At 46.6% G+C, this 23,479-nt stretch overlaps 1 protein-coding gene across 1 annotated transcript in view; it reads left to right on the top strand.

The window, feature by feature from the left end:
• Window positions 1-22,920, top strand: part of FAM135B (family with sequence similarity 135 member B) — a 269,743-nt gene extending 246,823 nt beyond the window's left edge. The window contains exons 13-20 of the mRNA XM_067712826.1: window positions 521-2,519; window positions 4,427-4,593; window positions 8,232-8,323; window positions 9,343-9,440; window positions 10,706-10,857; window positions 12,840-12,950; window positions 14,551-14,664; window positions 14,900-22,920. Of these exons, the coding sequence (XP_067568927.1) occupies window positions 521-2,519; window positions 4,427-4,593; window positions 8,232-8,323; window positions 9,343-9,440; window positions 10,706-10,857; window positions 12,840-12,950; window positions 14,551-14,664; window positions 14,900-15,105 (2,939 nt within the window). The 3' untranslated portion in view covers window positions 15,106-22,920. The remainder of the gene's footprint in view (window positions 1-520; window positions 2,520-4,426; window positions 4,594-8,231; window positions 8,324-9,342; window positions 9,441-10,705; window positions 10,858-12,839; window positions 12,951-14,550; window positions 14,665-14,899) is intronic.
• The last annotated feature ends 559 nt before the right edge of the window (window positions 22,921-23,479 follow it).

The raw sequence follows: 23,479 nt of genomic DNA on the forward strand, positions 1-23,479 counted from the left end.
GTCACCTCGTTATCACTAGCTCAGGATCCACCATGCATAGCTGACATTCCTATCGCTTGGGAAATTCCAAGAATTTAGAGAATATCTCCCAGGAAGCAGGAACAAAGTGCAGACAAACTCTTTATTATACAATCAGGCATTTGGGTAATTCGTGAGTGTAGATTTTTTTTTTAATAAATGTATTTATTTTATTTATTTCTTTTTGGCTGAGTTGAGTCTCCGTTGCTGCGCGTGGGCTTTCTCTAGTTGCGGTGTGCGGGCTTCTCATTGCGGTGGCCTCTCTTGTTGCAGAGCAGGGGCTCTAGGCACGCGGGCTTCAGTAGTTGCGGCGTGCAGACTCAGTAGTTGTGGCGCACGGGCTTAGTTGCTCCGCGGCATGTGGGATCTTCCCAGACCAGGGATTGAACCCGTGTCCCCTGTGTTGGCAGGCGGATTCTCAACCATTGCGCCACCAGGGAAGCCCCATGAATGTAGATTCTTAAAGTATAACACATTTTTCTTTCTTTTTTTCTTTTTGTAGGGCATAATTTGAGTGTGTACCCTGGTTTTGATGTTGCAGCAACAAGTCCCGCAATACTGAATCTAAACGACAGAGAGGAGAACCATATTGTAAATAGAAAATCATCTTTGAGGGAAGACCTTGTCTTGCCCACCATGAAACCACCCCAAATGGACTCTAATGAAGAGGTTATTAGGTGTCCAGGGCCAAATGAGAATGTCACCACACCGAGTCATATGGACGTGTGCTCGGAATCTCAGGTGTATCTGACAATTGGTGAATTCCAGAACAAACCAGGTTTGCCTGAAGATGAAGGTCGGACTGGCCAAAGGTCTGATGTTGGAACGCACCCACCGACAGATGAGGACCTGCCCAGGAGGAGTCCTGGTCCAGAGGATGACCAGGCCCCAGCACTGACCTACATGGATGTGAATTCTAGCAATAAGAACCCTTGCAGAGCTGACCCCACAGCAGTCACCAGTACCCAGCACGAGAGTGGGTGCTCTCGAGATAACTATGAATTAGACAAAACTGAGCTAAGCAAAGGGGTGGCAGGTGGAGGTCATCACGATGCCAGCTCTTCAGAGAAAACCACACTCCATGAGTTAAGTACTCTTGGAAAGGGAGCAGACCAGGGGAGCAAGATGGTGCTAAGTCTGAAGCTCATCCCCTTGGAGCCCTGTGATCCACTCAGCTCTTCTTTGAGGGATCCCTTGGACGTCAAGGCTTCCCCAGAGGACCCTCACTCAGAGGAGCGGGAGGGAGTGTCCGTACTCTCTGGGGTCATCAAGAGATCCTCGTCCATCATCTCTGATTCAGGCATCGAGAGTGAACCAAGCTCCGTTGCCTGGTCCGAGGCTCGGAGTAGAGCCCAGGAGTTACCTAGTGACCGGGATGTCTTGCACCAGCTGGTTCGAAGACATGCCCTACACAGGAACTCCTTAGAGGGCGGACACACAGAGAGCAATACGAGTTTGCCGAGCGGGATCCAGGCCTCTCTCACCTCCATTAGCTCTTTGCCTTTTGAGGAAGAGGAAAGGGAACTGGCGCTCACCAAACTGACCAAGTCTGTCTCTGCGCCCCAAATCAGTAGCCCCGAGGAGTCTGCTGAAGGTGGGGACCCCCTGCAGCAAGGGCGAGGTCTTCCTGAGACTTCAGCCGTGCACGCCAGGAGCACGGATCCCTCCGGACACCGCCTTCAACTGAGTAATGCTGGGGTTCACCATTCCCTCGTGGAGGTAGTTTCAGATGCTGACAGCCAGCAGGGCCCTGGTTACATAGATATCCCCAAAGGTAAAGAGGATCCGCTTGACCCTCAAGGACCCTGTTGTCTTGATGGCAGGACCGATAACCCTCCAGGGCTTGAAACCAAAGGTCTGAGTTTAAAAATACCACGCATCCCAGCACTTGAAACCCCTAGGTACAGAGCTTTTCCTAGAGAACTCATGGAGACCCCAGAGCGCATGCCTAAAGACTCTAATGTGGGGAAAAGAGCTCTTTCCAACAGCAGCATCTTGGACGTTGAGCATTTCACCCACCGTGAGGTGCCTGAAGTGAGTTGTACGTCAGCTGCCGAAATCATCAACCTGGATTCAGCAGGTGAGCGAAGCAGCTCACCTGGCGTCATTGATGATACAGCACTTAGTAGAGGACCTAACGCCGTCCCAGAGGATGGACGTGAAGCAGGCGCTGCGTGCTCCACTGGGACTCACTCCGTTCACTCCCAAGCTACAGGAAACCAGGAGCCGAGGGCAGGCCCCTCCGTCATGCTGTCCCACGTGACCTCTGCAGAGACCTTCTCTCTGGACAGCCTGAAAGCTGTCGAGGTCGTCAACTTATCCATGTCGTGCACTGCCACCTGTCTCCCTTTCTCGTCTGTGCCCAAGGAGACCCCTGCCAGGGCTGGATTCTCTTCCAAACAGACCCCATTTCCCATCACTCATCAACCTTTGGGTTCCTTTGGAGGTGTTCCGAACCATGCCAGCAAGTTGGAAGAGGAAGTCAGTGAAAGGATGTTCAGGTAGGTTTGCTGGTGGCTTACCTACACCAGCACCATCTTTTAGATTCTTCCACATATCTCTCAATTTCAGGCATACTATTTCAAAATTGTGATATCAGTTATTTTCTGGCTTAAATAAAGTGTTACATTCTTATCGTACACGTCAGGAATGTAGAGTAGTGCAAAGAAGTAAAAACTATCATCAATAAGCCCATCTCAAATATAGCCCCTGTGTAAGTTCATCTATACGTCTTCCTATGTGCACCTCTATGTATATGCTATTAATTTGCAAAAGTAAGACAATTCTTGACAAACTCTAAGTTTTTTCCAACTTAATATATTGGAAACGTCTTTATATATTTATAAATCTATTTTTGCATTATCATTTTAGTGTAATATTCCATCGTATAAATGTACCATGATTTTGTTAACAAGATCCTTTAGAGATAAACCACAAATGTTTTTTCTTCAGTTTTTCTTATGATGAACAACTATCTTATGAGTGTCATTGTACCTCTGTCTTGGCACGTTTCTTTGAGAACCTTTTGGGAATAGGACTAATTCAAATTTTCTTCCTAAGCCCCTTTTGTGTGGTTCTTAAGTTTATCGCTCCTTTTGAAATGCCAGAATCCATCCCTTTATCCTTGTCTTGGGTTTGTATTCCTATTACTCCCTCACCTATAAACTATGTATTTGATTAAGTATAGTATGGAATCACTTAATCAAAACATCCCATCTCATTCACTTGTTCAAAAAATGCTAAACAGTTACACATTAAAGTTATCCCCCAAAGAAATTGCACAGGCAGGTAAATTTTGGATCCCATGTTTTATAAAGACCATTAAGTGCCTATTATACGCCCATGTCGTCAGTTTAACCAGTGCATAGCAGGCACTGTCCAGTGCCTGGCCAGTGCTGTCCTGGTTGTAACTGTGCTCTCAGTCTAATAAGGAGACAGGGAAATGACAGAAGCAAATGAGGGCAGTTGAGTAAATGGGATGGTTCATGTGTGCACAGCTGAACCAGAAAGAGAAGGACCTCATTTGGCTGTGGGGCAGTGAGTGTGAACAGAGATGGTGTCCATGAGAAGCTTTTTAGAGATGATACCTAAGCTAAGGAGAAAATATGAGACACCATGTTGATGATAATGATGGTGATATGGCTGGTAATCGATCACATCTCCTTTTTCACATTTAATCTGTTACAAGTACTGTTCTAAGCATTTTGAATAGATTATATCACTTAATACAACAAGGCAAAGACAACTTTATGAATTCGATACAGGTGTTATTCCCCTTTCACAAATGAGGAAACTGAATGCAGAGAGGTTATAAAGCAGTTGGTGCACAGCTAGTAAGTGTCTAAGCTGAGATTCTGACTTTGGCAGTCTGATTCCTGGGTCCGTGGTCTTAACCACCTTGTCAGGTAGCCAGGCAAAGAACAGGATAACCAGGTGGGAAAGGAATTTCAGACAGATAGACCCCAATGCACAAAGGCACGGAAGTAAAGACAAGAGGCATAATTCACGCAGGGACTTTATGAGAAACGTGTTCTCTTTGGAGGCTAGCGGATGACGCTGGAGAAGTACATGGAAGCAGGTTAATAAACTCTCACTCCCGGAAGATCGCGTAAAGATTTAGTGGATCCTTGGAGCTGGAGGGAACCTTAGAGGTTCTATTCAATGCAGGAACCACATCTGCAGAACCCAGATCAATACAGCCCTTGGTTTTCCTGGGTCACTTTTCTGCCTCGTTGTCCAGAACAAGCCTTCTTTCACTAGCATCTCCCATGAGGTCCCACATTCAGCCTTGGTCGCTTGGCCGATACTTCCTTGTAGTTGTCCATCACTCCTGCATCCCAGCTCAATGCATCTCCTGTTCAACATGGAACACACAGCTCGGCTCATGATTAATTAGTGTATTCTCCAGTTTTTATCAGGCCAAAGAAAAATTTAAAAAAGAACTGAAGATTGATGGATTTCTGTACAGTGACTCATCTGTACTAGCTTCTGACATACCGTATTTCCCACCAGAGGAAGAGGAAGAAAATTTGGAAGATGGGATTCACCTGGTAGTCTGTGTCCATGGCCTGGATGGTGAGTTCTACAAGGGTTTCCTCCTCAAAGTTTTGTGCTATAGACGAATTATCATATTCATGAATTAATCTAGTTCAGGGACTTGTTCAACAAATGTTCAATTAGCGACTGTGGAACATTAGTAAGTATGCTGGATCTAGGAAAATGGCATGGCTTTGCTCTCAAAGAAAAGATCTCTCTGGCAAAAAAATATGTTGAGTTAATGAAATACACAAATGAATGAATTAATGCGAAGAAGGAATGAATGGAATGAATAAATCACTTCCACTTTTATGGATTCTAATGTATAACTAAGGGTCAGAGGAGTGAAAGGGCTCCTCTAGGGCTTCAGTGGTGATGAGTAGCAAAACCGGTGGTCACATTCTTCTTATGATGATCAAATAGGGAATGGTGATGGGCTTCACTTCTGTGACACGCTCTTGTTAATATCCTTAATTTTCCTCACTCTTGGGGCTAATGCATTCAGTTGTCCACATCAACACCTGGCTATATGCATTGCATGCCGGGACGCTAAGTCAACAGGTCTATTTAGTGAAGTGGCAGAGAATCCAGTGGTAGATCATCATTCCAGATGATGATGATGATGATGATGATGGTGGTGACGACTTTGATGATGGCCAGCATGTATACATCACTCACCAGGGACCAGGGACCACTCTAGATACTTAACATTTATTAACGTGGTTGATCCTGACAATAGCCCTGCAGAGTAGCTGCTATTATCACCCCCATTTATAAGTGGAGACACTGACTAAGAGGGCAGCTGAGTAACTTGTATAAGGTCCCACAGCTAACGCGGTTGAGTCAGGATTAAAACCCATCTGTCCGGCTCCAGAGCCCATGGTTTCATTTTGCCTTTTACCAACAAGCTCATCTCTCCCCCAACCGGAACCTCCCTCCACATCCCTGAGTCGTCTTCTTGAAATCTTACTAGGTCTGGTCGTTCCATCACTGGGATGGAAGCTCTTTGTAGCTCTCAGAAAATAAGATAAAATGAACTCCTATTTTAAAAAGCTTCGAAAACTCCCAGCATAAAATATTCTTTATATCTGATCCTTGTCATTCTCATCTCCTGCCCTTTCTGCTCTGCCCTCTTCCAGCTGCACCAATTCACTCCCATCTCCACGGACAGGGACCCTTTCACACCACTGTGTCTTTCTCAACACGATTTTCTTTCCGGTGAGCTTTCCTCTCTCTGCACTGACTTCAGTGCTTCACAAATTTCAGCTGTTCACACATTTCCCTTCCCCTTATTTACTCTACCCATGTACCTTGTACTATAATTTCAAAATTTATACTGAAATGGGCATACTTTTTGAGTGTATTTATGGAAAAAAATAAACTTCAAATCACACCACAAATTAAATACTAGACTCACGCGCTACACACAAAGAGTCAGACTAAAAATAATTAATATAAACAAAATAAGTTTGCTGAAGCTTGATGTGTGCCATTGTCGGAAGACTTTTTTGAGCTTGACACTCACTTTCTCTTTGCAGAAGTATTAAGCTGTTGAAAACATGCTTGTTTTTAACTGGGGCTTCCAATCAGAAGGACCTCCAGAAAGACAAAGAATAACGTCCTCACTCATCCTGTGTACTTTTAACACAGGACCTATGGCCTTGCATGACCAGTGTGCATCTCTTACTTATCTGATATTAAATTAAAATGAGATAAGCCTCTCAATCTCTTTGTGAAAATAAGAAATCTGGTCAGACTCCATCCTGCAAGTGGGAGAAGAGGGATGCTATAAAGATAGGCCAGCTTCTGCAGTCTTTGTGCGGTGTCAGAAAACGGAGCCGCCAATCACAGCATTGTCACTTGGGCATAAAATCATCAAAGAGACAACCAATAACAGAGCACACGTTTCTTCTGAAGGTGATTTCTCTAGTTCCGCGTCCATATGTTTAAACTTTGCCGAGTTTTACAGGATCCATTGGTTACATTCCACTTACAAGGCTATACTGATGTTAACAGAGAACTGAAGAAATTGGTAATGGTTATGGATATCTGCCCAACTCTTCATATTGTGTCCAAAGCCCAAGATTTATATTCTTGTAAGTGTCCTCAGTGGAACACATTATCAAATCATATTTTTTTTTTTTTTGCGGTACACGGGCCTCTCACTGTTGTGGCCTCTCCTGTTGCGGAGCACAGGCTCCGGACGTGCAGGCCCAGAGGCCATGGCTCATGGGCCCAGCCGCTCCGTGGCATGTGGGATCCTCCTGGACCGGGGCACGAACCCGCGTCCCCTGCATCGGCAGGCGGACTCTCAACCACTGCGCCACCAGGGAAGCCCTCAAATCATATTTTTTGAGAAAGTTTTAAGTTGCAGAAAGTTCTCTGTTGCTCAACAGCTGAAGGAGGGGGGCCCATTGTCATCCCTTCCTTAGACTCCTTGTGCTAAACAGAAACACCTGATACATATTTATTAAGGCCACAACCTAGAATGCCATTAGGTAGCTTTAAACAAGAACAGGACCAAAGAGCAGACTTTTACTGTCAGAAATGAAAGGAATGAACAAAATTTAACTTAGTACAAAATAGAAACATTTTCTAAAAGAAAGGGAGTATTTTATAACTGTAGCCCTGCCTGTATGAGCATGTGCTCTGACGGGCCATCGTCGTGGGTCACCCTTCTATTGGGTCATCCTTGAAAATTAGGAGGAGTCTGTCAAACATCTTTAGTTCTCCCATATTCTGTATGGCATTTTCATCCTCTTTTGAATCCCTTGGTGGTTTCATAAAGAAGGGTATAAAATTGGTAGTCAACGATATCACTCCTAGTTTCCCAGCTGCTTTGAAAGGATGGTTACATGGTAAAGTAGGTCACCTATATAGCCACATAAGCAGCTTCGGACTTTCAACTCGGTAGGGATCCCTTTGAGGAATAGATTAAAACATTCATTAAGCTACCACTGAACCCCATGGCCTGCATGAAATTTACCCCTAACCATACTTGAACAAGAAGCTTATTCTGTTATATCAACTATTTTCCACGTGATTTTCGCTTCAGGGATGCATTCTGTGTGTTCTTTGTGGCTTTGCTATTGGCAGCAGAGCCTCAAGTCCTTGAGCTCTTCTTCCTCTGCCCTGATGGAGCTTGCCCTTGCTGACTCTGGTTCCCAAGGGTGATCCTTACTCTCTTGTACATAATTATGCCCCTGTTTGAGGGACTTACTTGCTGACAACCTGTAAATGGCAGAACTAGTCCTGCATTAAGGAAGCGACTTGAGAGGGGACTTGTAGATATCACATTGTGCCACGTCCGTGTGTCATCATTAAGTGACACCACTTGCAGAATGTCCTGAGTAAACAGAATTGCCTGTCAAAGAAGGGAGAGGCGGCGTGCCTTCCACCGTTCCTGTGTACAGAACGTTCACAAGCCGCATATTTATAGATCAGGGAATAATCCCCCTGAGGGAGGGATACCAGAAAGGCCCTGACCCCGTGTGGACAGGAGGAGGGGGCAGCACGGGGACCAGTGGATTGGACATGTTTAGTTGTTTTTATTATCAACTTATTGAGAAAGCGGGAGATGGGAGGGGGACCGGAAAGGAGTGAGAAATAAATCCCTTGCGTGTCAGCTGTTATCTGATTAATTGTGGGTCCGTGGTGGGGTTATCTGTCGTTTTTAGGGAACAGTGCGGACCTCCGTCTGGTAAAGACTTTCATAGAACTGGGGCTCCCTGGAGGAAAACTGGACTTCCTAATGTCTGAAAAGAATCAGGTATGACAACAAAAGCATCAGAACCAGAAGAATCCCTGATTCGTGTCTTACCTGAGCCTCCTAAGGTCACCGTGGTGGTTTATGGCCACACAGATGGGAGGGACTTTACCAAGGAACACTCCCAGGCACTTGGAAGGTCTGGAGAGCTCATTTTCTTTTGGGAGGAGGAAATAGTAAGAAGGGGGGACATGTGAGTCAGGTGACTGGGCCTTTTGACCTCACAGGTCATAGGTTGAGTGACAGCTCAGAGCATAAATGATTGGGCATCCGTGGGTCTGTACTGGGGAAGGAGTTTGTCGCTGGCATCTTTGTAACCAAGGGAGCTGGATTATGACCTTTTCATAGTCAGAGGTAGACTATGGGGCTGCCATTGCAGGTCTGGAGCCTTAATGGGATGTCAAGGTAGATGAGAGCTGAGAGATTCCATGGCCAAGAGGTGGGGCTGGGTGGAATGTTGTCATTGAGTCCCATTCCATGGGACGTGAGAGGGATGAGCTAAGTGTTCTTTGGAGGCATAGCACTACTTATAACTAAAGGGTCCCATGACCACTGACAATGGGAATCGTACAGAGAATAATCAACAGGCAAACGCTGGAAGGTACAGTCTCATTCCTCCTCTCTTAGTGGTCCGTCCTGTTGCCTTTTCTTTGACACCTGCTCTATACAAGGCCTGCGCTTGGGTGCGTGGGGTATAAACGTGAGCAGGAGGAAAGAGGATCGCTTTGAGCATCTGCGACGCGCTGAGCAGTTGGCGTCTTTCTTCATTTACTTTTCCCAACCGTTCTGTGAAGCGTTGGCACCATTGTCGCCTCACAAAGAGGGAACCCACGGTCTGACCTGGAGAGCCCCAATCGGGGGGTCCTTCTCAGGTTGTCGAATACTGATTTGTACCCTAATGTCAGGCGTGGGCATGCCCCCAGGACGCACGGTGGTGTTTAGTGGAGGAAGATGGGCTTGTGCACAGGGCCCGGCCTGGCCCCACGCCCTCCCCAGTAGCCGTTCCCTCTCTCTCCTTCCAGATGGACACGTTTGCAGATTTTGATACCATGACCGATCGGTTACTGGATGAAATCATTCAGCACATCCAGCTGTACAACCTCTCCATATCGCGAATTAGGTAAAAGGAAACCACAGGTAGTTAATGCTGGGGGGAGGGGTGCCACTTTTACGTGTTTGCTGTGTACAAGTTCAGCGTGATGCCGTCCGTATACCGGTCTGGGATAAGTTAACTTGGGACCTTTAAGGGGGTAGATTACTTTCAGAACAGAAGTGGGTACCAGGGCTGCTTGACACGCCCATATCTGTCATAGCAGGTGTGCAGGAGAATAAACACCGTGTGGCTCAGTAGAAAGAGAATTGGACTTAAACAAATATCCTAGGTTTTAAATTCTCGTTCTTCTAACACTCACAAGTTTGTGTCCCGATTCTACCATATAACCTTTTACAAGCTTTCTACATCTCTGAGCCTCGGTTTCCCCATCTGTTAAGTGGGACCAGCCCTGAGGGGATGCGTCGCCTGCCCCGTAAAAGGGTTTCAATCAGTGCTAAGTGTGTCCTTCCACTGTAACAGGCAACTTGGCGTAAATGGTTAAGGTGATAGTCAGTAGCTTGTGTTTCTCAGGCACTTGCAGATGTGGACATAGTGGTGAGTCCTCAACGTCCATGACCCATTTAGGCCTCTAAGATACCACTTCTTTATTCAATAGATGAGGTTTCAGAGGCCTACAGGTTAGGTAAAAATAAAAGGACACACACGAGAAGAGCTAGGGAGCTAATATAATATATAATATAATAGGGTTTTGATAAATAATCATTTAATTTGAAAGTGATGATGTGTCGACTCCATAGATCTTTGAGCAGCAGTGCAGCTGGAGCAGAGCATGTGCTGTGGGCTGAGAGCAGGCAACTCACTAACTGTACTGAGTGAACGAGGGATGAGTAAAATTGGAGAGGCAGGCAGAAGCCGGGACATGAATGGCCTCGTAAGCCAGGCTAAGGAGCTGGGGTTTCACCCTGTGAATGACCAGGAGGGTTCAATGCTCCAATGCGAATTTCAGAAAGAACCCCCAGGTGCACTGAGGGAGGCACAGAGACCAGAACTGGGGGGAGGAGGGTGCTCTAATAACACCAAGATGCCCACACTTCTCTTCTGACCACACTGGGCTCAGAGCTTCCATTCGCAAAGGCCCCACCTTGGGCTTCACGTGACCAGCGTTTAGAAACCCGATGGGGATGAGTTAGCGGCCCCCCTTCTCCCTGCTGGTTCCCCTAAATCCCATGGGAGGTGGAGGGTGGCTCACCCCTTGGCGCTCCTGGTGCAGCACTTCCCTGGCAGCCAGCCTCCTGCTGTCACTCACGTGGACCCCTTCTGTCTCTCAACAGTTTCATTGGCCATTCTCTGGGCAACATCATCATCCGATCGGTCCTAACACGGCCCCGGTTCCGGTATTACCTCAACAAACTCCACACCTTCCTGTCGCTGTCCGGGCCGCACCTGGGGACCCTGTACAACAACAGCACCCTGGTCAGTACAGGTAAGACTCTCTCCAGCTTCATCATTCCTCAGAGTTCATTCAGGACCCAGGGGAGGGGGAACCAGAGACACATGCTCTTCTTGATGGAACCTGTGGCTTTGGAACCTCTTCAAAGCGTGAGATGGTGGAAGGAGACCTGGGCTCAGAAAGATGTTATTTTGTTTGTGAGCTGAATGAGATTAGACAAGAGGTTCCGCAAGGTCTCTTCTGCTTCAGTTTTCTGTGAATAAAGATAAATAGTGGTGGGGAAGAGAGAGCATGGGTGTCCGTGCATGCAAGCTGCTGTAACAGGTTGCCGTAGACTGGGTAAGGGGGGGGTTTACAAATAACAGACATTTATTTCTCACGCTTCTGGAGGCCGGAAAGCCCAAGATCAAAGCACTGGCAGATTTGGTATCGGATGAGGTCCCGCTTCCTGGTTCACAGACAGCCGTCTTCACACTGTGTGCTCACATGGTGGAAAGGTCAAGGGAGCCCCTGGGGCCTCTTTTCTAAGGTCACTAATCCCATTCACGAGGGTCCAACCCTCATGACCTAATCACCTTCCAAAGACCACACCTTCAAATACCATCACGTGGAGGGGGTTAGTTTCAGCATATGGATTTTGGGGAAACAAACATTCAGTCTATAGCAATGGGCTTTGAATCATGTCACTTCCATGACAAGCTTATGGTTAAGCTCTAACCCAGGCACTCGAGGAAGACTCTGACCAAGACGTGTCATCTCTGTGCTACTTAGTTTCCTTATTGGTAAAATGAAGCTAATGCGTATATGTTTGTGTATAAGTATCGATACATGCATGATGTGTGTATATATATACATATGCCTATCTGTAAACATATATATTTTATATGTGTGTGTATGTGTATGTATGTGTTTATATATGTCTATAAACATGTACATTATATATATACACATATGGGGGTGTGCATGTGGGTGTGAATGTGGATGGGGGGCCTTGGGGGGTGGGGCTTAGGCTCAAGGAACAGAAGGGGTCCAGGCGTGCCCCCCACCCTGGTGTCAGAGGACAGGGGACCTCACCTGGGAGCCTAGCAGGCTTCCTGGGCTCGAGTAGGTGCGGCAAACGCCCTCCTTTCCTCTCCTGCTTCTCGGGGTCGTGGGTAGGGAGGGCCTCTCCCACCTGCCTCTCCTGATCTCCGCAGCCTCCCTCCTATCCTCCCAGGACCAATGCGGCTTGAGGGGTGGGCGTTGGAGGGCAGGGGACCAGCCTGGGAGCTCAGCAGGCTCCTCGGCCCCAGTGGGCCCAGGCGACCGCCCTCCGCTCCTCTCCCGCTCTTCCCAGAGAGTCCCTCCCGCCTGCCTCTCCTCATCTCCCCGGCCTCGGCGGCGCTGATCTTGTCTGGCCTCCACTTCTCCTCCCCACCTAGGTCCCCCTACGTCCTACTGGTTCACACTGGGGTTCCTCCCATCTCCTTGGGGGTCAGAGGCCCCCCCCAGCAGCCGACAGGCGCCCTAGTTGTGGGGAGATGCTAACTCCGCGTCTTCCCACACCGCCATCTTCCTTGCATTTTTATCAAATTCATTTCTTTGTGCTTGTGACATAATGCTCATACTCACCCGTGTTAGTGTCAGCATAACCATAGTAAATGGAGAGACTTCAAAATAGGTTGAATTTAGCTTTTTGATATCCTAAGTGGATCTGTAAGGAGCATTCTTAGATACTTTCGGTACTTAGGACAGTTTCCTTAGGCTCGATTCATAGAAGGGGACTGAAAAATCAAAGGGTTTGGATAGTTTCATGACTCCTGAAGCCTGTCTCATAAGATCTTCTATCCCCGCTACCAGTACATAAGAACACAGATGTCCCTCTGACTTCCCAAGGATTTGTTAGATTGCCTAGCACGCTCTCATTTCTAAGTTAGCTAACAAATCAGTTTAATGTCATCTTTCCCCCATTCTTCTTTGCTTTCTTTTTGTTTGATGCGTTTGATGTGGGTTTGGCTTTGTTTTTGTCTTTCTAGGCTTGTGGCTCATGCAGAAATTGAAGAAATCCGGGTCCCTTTTGCAGCTGACCTTCAGGGATAATGCTGATCTGCGCAAATGTTTCCTTTACCAGCTAAGCCAGAAAACAGGTGAGTGGATCCCCCGCAGCACCCCGAGGCCGCGATGAGTGAGAGACGGAGAGCCAACTCCTGAGCCCCAAATTAGAGTCAGGGCTACGCTGACTCACTCACGGAAGGATGTCACCATGAGCTGCACTGTTACACAGTCTCCTCAACTCATGGAGAGGCCAACAGCTACCCAAGAACTCAGCTGCCCCTGGACCGCCTCCCCCCATGGCCTGGGGATGGTATCATGATGAGAGGCAGGTGTGTGCAGTGTCATCTCTACAGCAGAGCCACTGCCCACCGAGCCTTTAATGTCCTAACTGCACAGGCCCCAAGGTCTGTGTGCCAACTCCCAGCTCTTTCAGCCAGGTGCAGATCCACCTACAAAAAGGGCAGGTGGACACTGTCCATTTCTGTTGGCAGCGCAAGGGGAGATGGGGGTCCCTCTCGCAGGCCTGAGATCGCACCTTCACCCGCACCCCGTAATAAGGAAGCACACGTAGATGTCGAAGACCCTACCTGCCGGGAGTGAACAGAGCACAGCTGCGGCCTCGTGTCCACGGAGAGGGCAGACAGGCTGCCCGACTGTCCCGCTCAGCCCTGCTGAGCGGGCCGGCCTGGCCCAGGGCCTGCCTGTGGTCCACAATCCTGCGTTCATTTATAAACACTGACTCTGATGATATCTCTGTCTCCTCGAATGTGAGTCCGGCATAGCCCTGGGCTGACGATAACCTTGGTCAAGTTCCTTACCCACGTGTGTCTCTGTGTGCTATGTTGAGGGTTATCCCCCCTGGGGAAGTGAGGAAGGAGGCTCGGGCAGCAGGGCAGTTGGACCACAACGTGGTCGCCCCAGACATCTCAGCGGGCCCCACCCTCTGGGAGCTTGGGAGCTGGGGTGGCCCTACAGAGGTATCCTGACGGAGGGCAAAGGGCTGGTCTTTATACCCCCTGCCACGTATCTGCCGGTCACTGAGTCCAGCCAGTCCCCAGTGTATTATGGTCTTGGGCTGTGATCTTGGATGAGAAGACTCACGTCAGTGCAGGCGTCCCCCGCAGGGTCCCTGAGCTGAGAGCAGGCCGGTGGAGGACCTGGGCAGAGCACTGCAGCACCTGGAGATCCCTGAGGGGCTCTGGGGACTGAAAGAATAGGCTGTGATGCTTAATTTAAAAGATCCCTCTGCCTCAGTGTGAGACTGATTCCAGGGAGGTGAAGCTCCCTGCAGGGAGATGAGGTCAGAGGTTGATTTCCTCAAGCAGGTGACATGACCGAGGCCGGAACGAAGGGAGCCGTGGGGTTGGCAAGGAGCAAAGTACTAGATTTACTTCCTCATGGACTCCCCAGTATTCCCAGCCAGAAGGGCACATCTGTTACTTCCGTGTTGTTTATCTCTCACTGTTCAGAGTAGTGAGCTACGTGTCTCCTTAGCTTCCGTGACTGATGAGGGCAAAGCCGCCACCTTCCCTCTTTCAACCTCCCAACCCAGAAGGTCCTCATGCAGTGACTCAACCAGTGTGTCTGGCGTCTTCTCCCTTCTCCTCTCTCTGGGGCAGGTTTGTAAAATGTATGCAAAGCAGAGGCTAAGGTGAAACTACCTGGGTTAAAGCACCGTCTGGCTTGTTGCAGGTCTGCAGTATTTTAAAAATGTTGTGCTGGTTGCTTCTCCCCAAGACCGCTATGTGCCATTTCACTCAGCCAGGATCGAGATGTGTAAAACGGCCCTCAAAGACAGACACACAGGTGAGCCACATTCCTTTTCCTTTTTCCTTCTCTTTACTTTCCTATTCTCCTTCTCCTCCTGCGTTTCAGTGACTTTCTGCTTTAAAAGCAGAAGGAAATCATGAAGGTGCTGTACCCATTAGGGCGCATCAGCCGTTCTGCTCGGGACTAGCCGCCCGACACACACCCAGCCCTTTTCTCTAGATTCTGCTGCTGAGCTCTGCCCCCATCTCCTGTCCGTCTTCCCTCCTTGCAGGACCCGTCTTCGCGGAGATGATCAACAACCTTCTCCGCCCTCTGGTGGACGCCAAGGACTGCACTTTGATTCGACACAACGTGTTCCATGCCTTGCCCAGCACTGCCAACACCCTGATTGGCCGAGCAGCTCACATCGCTGTACTGGACTCCGAGCTCTTCCTGGAGAAGTTCTTCTTGGTGGCAGGACTCAACTACTTCAAGTAGCGGCTTTGAGGGAACGGCCTTGGGGAGCTCACCAGAAACGTTGAAGATCCGTAAGAGCTCTGGCTGAGACATCCTTTTACAGACCTCTGTCATTCCAGGCTGGAGCTCAGAGAGGAAGGCGCTGAGGGATGGAGGGTGGGGTAGGACCAGACATTCGAGGTGCTTCCACTTTGGAGATTTGGGAAAGCTGAACCAATAGTGTAAAAGACAACAGACTTTGCCCGAACCTGTCTAGCCATCTGGCGTCTCGTTCAAGATGCTTTCTAGGAAAATTCTGAGAAAATAAAGAAACAGTACTTGGAGTTGGTGAGCCCACCTTCTTAACTACCACTGGCTCACAGAGAGATCACTCCAACTTAACTAGATTTGTTCGGTGTGTAACTAGTTCATAGCTTTATCATTTTTGATGCACACAAGCATTTCAGAACTCAGGTTAACCTCTGTGCAGAAGTGGAACATATCTGTGTAAATACAGTCCTTAATAGATTCAAATGTGCCACTTGTTGAAGACCATGTGATGCCCATGTTCTCATTCTCTCCTCATGTTTTCTCAACAAGGGACAAAGGAATGCTTTGTAAACTCCAATTTTATTTCATAATAGCAGTGGGTGGGGTGATTTGAGGTATGGGGAGAGGCAGGTGATGCTATCGGTAAATGCAGGTTTGTTGCAGAGAAAAAATAACTGGTGAACTGGCCGCTGCAGCTACTTCTCCAGATTTTTTCTGTGCGTAGCCTTGGTCCGCACGTTACTTTCGCGATTGCTGAAATCTCTGTCTGTGGTAGGGAGGATTGACTGAGACTAAACCTAGCAGAAGGGGGCACTGAGATGAATGCACATGTGTGAAGCTCCTGCTGATACACTTCCAAAGAAATGCTATGTTAGCATTTGATGCACTTGCAAAAAATCAAAACCATTCATATGGCCAGCTGCTTCTCCTCTCCGTGGAAGGGGAAAGGCATCTAACTGGAGGAGTGCTGGATTTAAAACCTCAGGGGAGCTCTAAGAAGGGTGCTGGTTATCTTTCACTGGAAATGTCTTCTTGCCTTAGGAAAATAAAGGGCTAGGAAAGGTCACCACTGATACAAACCAAGAGACAACAGGGACAAACGTGAGATCAGAGATGAGAACAACAGCCAGGTCGAGGACTCACCTTAAATTGTTACTGGTAAGTGACTTAAGGGGAAGTTTGGAAAATTACCAGGGTGTTTAATATGGTCCCAAAGACTGTGTACACTCTATGAGTTAAAGGAAGACTAGAGAGTCAGTTGTACCGAAGGGATGCATGACCCAGGACCATAGGGGTGACTAACACGGGAGACCCATCTTCCGGAGGCAAAAACTCCTGCTGCTGCAAAATTTGCTTCTAAAAATGTAGAAACTCATCTAGGACCAGATGCGTGGTCCCAGCCCCTGGACCAGAACCTTGGTGATGACCACCAATGCCATGGTAATAAGCCAAGTGATTCTAGACTCATCTGAGAATTTTAGTTCCTTGCATATTAGCAATGTGACTTTGGAAAACAAAGTAGACCATGGAGATCAAGTCCAGGTGGACAGCTTTGCAGGAGAGCAGACTTATGCATTCCTTAAGAAGGGCAAAGGTGGGGAGGGAGTTGAAAGACAGACTCCCACACAACAGATGTAGGGTTTCTGTGGGTCTTCTTCAAACTTTCATTGTATCTTGGTCTTAACACATATGGGATCAGTAAGTCCTCTGGCCACTCTCCCACTCGGTACTTTTCCAGGTTCCCGATGAGCATAGACTCTGGTTACTTATGAACAAGACCAGTCTGCTATATAACCCAGAGGGAATGTGCTTCCTGCAATGCAGCCTGTGATGTTGTGTTTCTTGGTCCAGATAAGTGCCCAAGCGCAGTGCAGGACCATACGTTTGTAGCAGCTTCTCCTTTTTGGCCAAATGAGGAGCCCTGCCCCTCCGGTGAGCGTTTCATTTTTGTGTTCCCAATGCCCATCAGCAAAGTTTGTCATTCCCTGGTCATTTGAAAGACCGTGCAGCCAGCGGTTACGGAGCCAGGGCGAATCAATGATCATCGTCTTTTCCAATAACCAGATGCCATTTTTAACTTCAGTATATGCTGTCTGGACATAGAACTAATGGCAATAAACGTCCAGCTGCGTGGTGCACCTCTTTTTTATAGGGGTGCTCTGCTGTCTTTGTAAACCCTCTCTGGCCTCTGAGCATCTATTGTAACTGTGTAGAAAGCACATCTCTATATTGTACATAAGAGTGTCCAGTGTTGCGTGTCACGCCTCATTTGAAAAGGCTTTTTTATGTCTCTTTCTATTGAAGTATAGATATATAATGTATATATATATATATATACACATAAAAATATATACATGAAATGTAAAACAGGGACATTCTATTATCGACTATAAAATTATAACAGAATGCCTGCCAACATAGTAATAGGTCTTCATCCTCAGCAGACTTTCTGTTGTTTTGTTTCTATGACTTGTTAAATTTCTCAGAACTAGTTAGAAGTAAACATGCGTAATATCGAGATGAGCTGGAATTTGTAGTTCATGCGCCAGATACACCCAGAGAAGCAGATGTAAATCTAAAGTGACCTTGGGGCAAAATAAATACCTCCATGGCAGGCTGAAATCAGCTGGGGTGTTGTGCACCTGGGGAGAAGGTGGACAGAATTAGATTCCTGTTAGTTTCTGGAGTCCACGGGTATTGACTGAGCAACTTGCATCCGTGCCAGGTGAGAGCACAGGGTAAGATGCAGAGTCCCTGCTCTCAAGGAGCCCGAGGAAGAGCTGGTCTTGTTATTACAACACGATACAATGAGGGCTTTGTTGAGGCACAGGCAGGGTGAAGGTGATTCTAGAAGTCCAGTCTTCACTCCCTAGAGAAATCTGGGAATGAGCCTTTGAAAGGGAGACCTGGAAAATGAGATGCTTGCCTTGCACAGCCTGTCACCACCAAATGCACGTTCATCAGCTCATTCACTCGTCCAACAGACACACATCGAGGGCTTACTGTGTGCTGGGAATGCATTGGTAAGATCCAGTAGTTCATAGTTTAGCAAGGAACACAGCCAGTCAGACGGGAGGTTAGAGCAGGTGGGCGCCGTGGAGGTGGCAGGGATCTGATGGGGGCCCAGAGGAGGGACATCCAACCTACGCTGCAGATGTGGCGTGGTGTGTGGTCCGGAAGGGCCTCGTGGAAGACTTGATATCTAAACCCAGACACAAGGCTGAAGAAGAGTTGGCTGGGTAAAAGGTGGGTTGTGGGGACTCTCAGGGAGGGAACAGAATGTGTGAAAGGTGGAAGATGAGAGGGAGCTGGGAGCCTTTTGTGCACTGGACAGGCAGATGGAGAATCAATTTGGGCATTTACAAGAGTGACAGAAAGGAGGTGTGAGAAGTCAGCCACCATGCGGGGATTTTCTTCTCCTATCAGGAGGAAACTTCCATTGTTAACACTAGTCGGAAAATTTCTACTCGGTAATGAGGGTCCCGTGGGAGACCAAGGTTCACCCCTGTCATCACGTCTCTCTCCAGGGTTATTGAATTGAAAGCATGCTCTTAGGAATTTATAAGCCCCCAAATGTAATTGACAATTTTGGTCTTTTTTTTTTTTTTTTGCCATGCTGTTTGCTTTGATTTCACAGGGTTTACTTCTAAGCATTGGCAATAACCAGGGCTGCCATGTACAGCTGCACAGGTTGTATCAGAAGAAGAGTGGTCATGGCAGTGAACACATAGAGGAATGGTGCTTTCTTACCCCATTCTTACAAGGTGTCCATCCCAATATCCTTAGGAAGGATGATGTCATTCTTTAATTTATAGAACCAAGCACCATGTGCTAACATCTGGATCAGTTTTTTTCCTCCAATTTTTTTCATTCACTTTTTCTTTCCATGTTTTAATGAAAATCTCTTTTGTGCTGGGTATTGTACTAGACTGTAGAGATATTGAGATATTAAGATACATCATATATTTCGAAACACTGAAAGGATCTGGGACAACCATAAAACTTAGTGTTTTATTTTTAGCTGTTTTTAAATTAAAACCATGAAATCTCAGAATTGGAAGAGGAACAATAGGTTGTTTCATTCGGACTCTATCTGACATTTAGCATCCTGAGCTATGTTCTTCCCACCTACACAACCAACAACAACCACGTGGGTCTTCATCTACGTATGACAAAGTAAGGGAGTGCTGTGGTGACGCTACAGGCAATAGGACACACAGACATGCATCCTTTCTTCTTTTAGATAAAGAGCTGCCCCCATGAAGATTTTTCTAAACCTTCAAGGTGCCTTCCTGAGTCTTTCCTCTTTTGCCTTTGTTTTTTAAAGCTTTATTTTCCATGGTACCTCTTTCCTATTACACATAATGCTAGAGATGTCTCAATAGACAGCTCTATGGAAAATCTAGAAAAGAAAAGCTGAAATCCTCCCAGTGTGCTTTCCATGTTGAGTGGTAACAATGCACCTTACTATTCAGTGTGTCAAATTCTAAAAACCGGTTTTAATTTTAGGGAAAAGGACCCCAGTGCCTTCTGTAGCACAAAGGAATGTCCTTACTATACAGAACTGGGCTTCTAGAACAGATGTAAACTGTGGGTGGTCCTGCTCTGTTTATATCTAAACCAGGTTATTTCCCTACAGTTGATCTTTTCACAACTAAATTATACAGTGGAGAATGTGTGTGTCTTCATTTCATAGATGTGGTTAGGATTATATGGCTGTAAGACATAATCCTCAAACCCCAAACTTCATGACTCAACACAGATTCAGAGATTTTTAGAGGTAACACAAACCTGGGCTCTCATTGATCTTATTTTTAACAGGTGAAGGAGCAAAGGAATGGAAATAACATACAATGCTCAACTTTGGTTTGCTAAGTCTTGTGCGTGTGTGATTTCATTTAATCTCTAAAACTCACAATATACAGATGATGTTGGTTGAAGTCAAGTAACCTGACGAAGGTCACACAGCTTAGCAATAGTGGAGTCAAGATTTGAGCCCTGGGCCTCCATTTTATCCTTCCTGCTACAATTCCTCCAACCCAGAGAAGTTAATAAATTGCGAAAGTCACAGGTCTGTTAAGATCGACGCCAGGGTTCAAGTCTTCATCTCCTAAACTGTAATCTTATGAGCTTTCTCTCATAACATATTCCTGTACAAGGCACCTACAAAACCTATAAATGAGACGGCAAAGGAAGCCATCATTCAGTGACAAAGGTGGTTTTGTAAAGCACTGTCCATCAGCGTAATGGGGTGATTGGGGTGGGCTGGCCTGTTGGCTCTTGGTTAATCATCTGTGTTTCTCAGTCCCTATGTCTCGAGTTCTTCTTTCTCCTACTAGCCCGAAACCACTTTTCCCTAGACCACAATGCCTTTCCTTCCAAAGCTGCCCCAGACCATGCCTTCCATCTACACCTCCTGTCTCTTTCTGCTCTTCCCACGTTGGAATGGCTGGTCATACTCATCTGGGAATCAATTCCTTGTACTCTCGGTTGTGAACCTGCTCAGTGGTTCATGGATTGTAGATTCCCGCTTCAGGATGAATCTGAGCTCTGTGTCTTGCCCTCAGAGCTCAGTTGTCTCGTGGTTCCATGAACCCACTCCTATCTCATTCCTGTGTTCTGGGGGGGTCCCCCACACATGTACTCCTTAGAGCAGGAACCATGTCTAATTTATCAGTGCATCCCATGGCCTGGCACAGAGTTAGGGTTCAGTAAGTAAGTACCAAAGAGGGCTGGTTCTTTGGAAGCTTGTGTTTTCTTCTCTAGCGCCTCATCCAATACACAGTAACTGATTCCCGTAAAGAAAGGGTTTGGCGTTCGCTCACGTTTACCCTCTAAGCTTCTGAATTTGCAGGAGGAAAGTGGTTTCGTGAGAGGAGACGTCATCATGGCAGTGTTCTGTAATGGGAAGAACTACTGTGTCTCTGGGGCATGCCTTCAAGCCAGGGGCTGGGGTCAAGTTTCCTCATCTATAAAACAGGCTTTAAAATGTCTCCTTTGAAAGGTAGTTGGCGCGGGGGGGTCTGGATTAGAAAGAGGTAAGCAGAGTGTCTGGACCAGTACCGGTGTCGAGTAAGCATTTTAAAATTGGGGGAATAGCTCAGAAATATTTTATAGCAAAAGTTAGCTCTAAGGAATTTTCGTTATAATAACTCAATACATTTTTACATTCATACACAACGGTTTGAGGGAGATCCACTGTGTTTGAAACTTCAGGCTTAACCTTCCAGAAATCAGAACATTTTTTTGTGATTCCAGGAGCCTCCAAACTGGAGTTTTCCAGCTCAGTTCTGTGCATGATTGGATGATCTATGTAGTAAAACTATTTTCCTGCTCAGGGTATAATGTAAGTCATTGTTAAGTTGAGAGGAAGGGCTGAAACCTGACACCCAACTGAGAACAATATTACATCCAATTTAAGGTGTTCGGAAGTGTTAGTTCTGTAAATGTCATTCAGAATCTTTTTATTGCATCAAACTGAAAAGACTTTTAGCACTTGGGCTGAAATGTCTTTTAGTCCAAGGTTGAACTTATTGCATATGGCGAAATACCCTGCTTCATCCTTCTTGCTCCAAGGAATTTTAATAATAAGCCAGGTACATCTGATAACCTATGCATATATATTTTGCTTGTTTTTAAACAATTTTTTTTCTTAAAAGAGAGCACCCCACTCTGTCCCACATACTCTCTTGCTTGTGTGTAACAAAATCAAAGTCTGTGATTTTTACCTTCATTCATGATCTTCCTATAACTTACACCTGAATGCATTTCTTTTTAAACAGTGTCTATTTATTCTGTGCCGAGTTCTGTGCTAAGCACTGGCGGCTACAGAAGTTCGTCAGACGAGACCCTGCCATACAAAAATGTATAATCTGGGGGGCCGGGCGGGGAGTGGACATCCACATAAATAGAAGAATGTCCATATAGATAAAATAAGGCAAGAGAGCAGATGGGAAACATTGAGAATATTATCGTCCTGGCGCCTCTTAGAACAAGTCAAACTCCTGATATTGGGGTTCCAGCATCCCATCAGGGTCTGGAAGGAGGAAACCAGCCCAGATGAGATGCTGCAGTGATCTCAGCTGTGCCACTCAAGCAGGACCTCAAAGCTTCCTTGGTGACACTGACGCCATCCCCAGGTCAGTGTCAAGTTAGGAAATTTGCAAAAGGAGAAGCTCCGTGGTACATATTACAGCTCAATGTGTCAAGAAATGCCGCCTCCTGACTGGCATATTATCTGTCTGCAATACAGACTCTTTGGATGCTCTGTGGTTTTAATCTTTCTACTTATTTTCAAATTAACAGATAAAAATAATGATCAAGCAAATAAATCGTCCACTAATGGTGTCCATAAACATTATCACATTCAGGCTCGACCAAGAGAACTAACCTGTGGCTTTTGTCTATCAATCACACAATGTAGGGCTCTGGAATTTATTTTGTTCTATTCTGTTTTAGTTTAGTTTTCAAATGTGACCTCCTACCTTGTAGAAGGTAAAGAGAGGCAGTGTCTTCAACATGGTCCCTTCCTCTGAAAAAGAACCGTGAATGTATAGCTTGATGCCACTGTGAATTCCTAATGCATATTTATTCTGGTGACAATGTCTGTGTACAATAATTACAATCTCCCACACACCCTTGGAAATTGTCTGTAAAATTATGATGATGGGAATAACAAAGTCATCAGAACCGATATAATTCTACTATTTTTCTACATTTGCTTTTTTGGTCGGCGTTTTGTGTAGCTTGTGATGTGTATCAACGATAAACAACAACAACAATAATAAAAAATATCCTTTGACTTTCTCTTGCCAGGACTTTGTGTTTATGACATGTACAGTAGCCACTCTTTAGAAATGCACCTAAGGCTGAAGAGGTTATTTCTACATTTGGTCAGAGGACATCTGGCATATGATGGTTGTTTCTGGAATGCACACCAGAGGAAGGGTCCACGGTACCTTGAGGTGGTGGAACAGGGCAGTGAGGAAACTCCAGACTGGACCTTAGGAGGCTCAGGTCAGGAACGGGCTGTGTTTCAATGAACAGGAGACACCCAAGTCCTCATTGCTATGTTCAGCATACCTTGATTACGTGGACGTTTTAACAATCAGAGTCGCTCATTCAAAATGCCTCTGGAAGGGTGAGTTCTTGGTGTCTGGATGGTGGCTGGGCTGACTGTGTCTGGAGAATCAGAAGCAGCACGCCGTGGGAGAAAGAGCCCGTTGTTTTCTGCTATACCGAAAGGTCCTTCACGATGAGTCCATGCCCACTGCCCACTTCCGGTGGAAACTGCCTGTAAGTATAGCTCCTGCTGGGAAAAGGCGCCCCCGGCAGTTCCGCAGTCTGTGTGGTGTGATGTCTACAC

Source organism: Pseudorca crassidens, chromosome 17 (assembly GCF_039906515.1).
Source record: "Pseudorca crassidens isolate mPseCra1 chromosome 17, mPseCra1.hap1, whole genome shotgun sequence".
NCBI lineage: Eukaryota > Metazoa > Chordata > Mammalia > Artiodactyla > Delphinidae > Pseudorca > Pseudorca crassidens.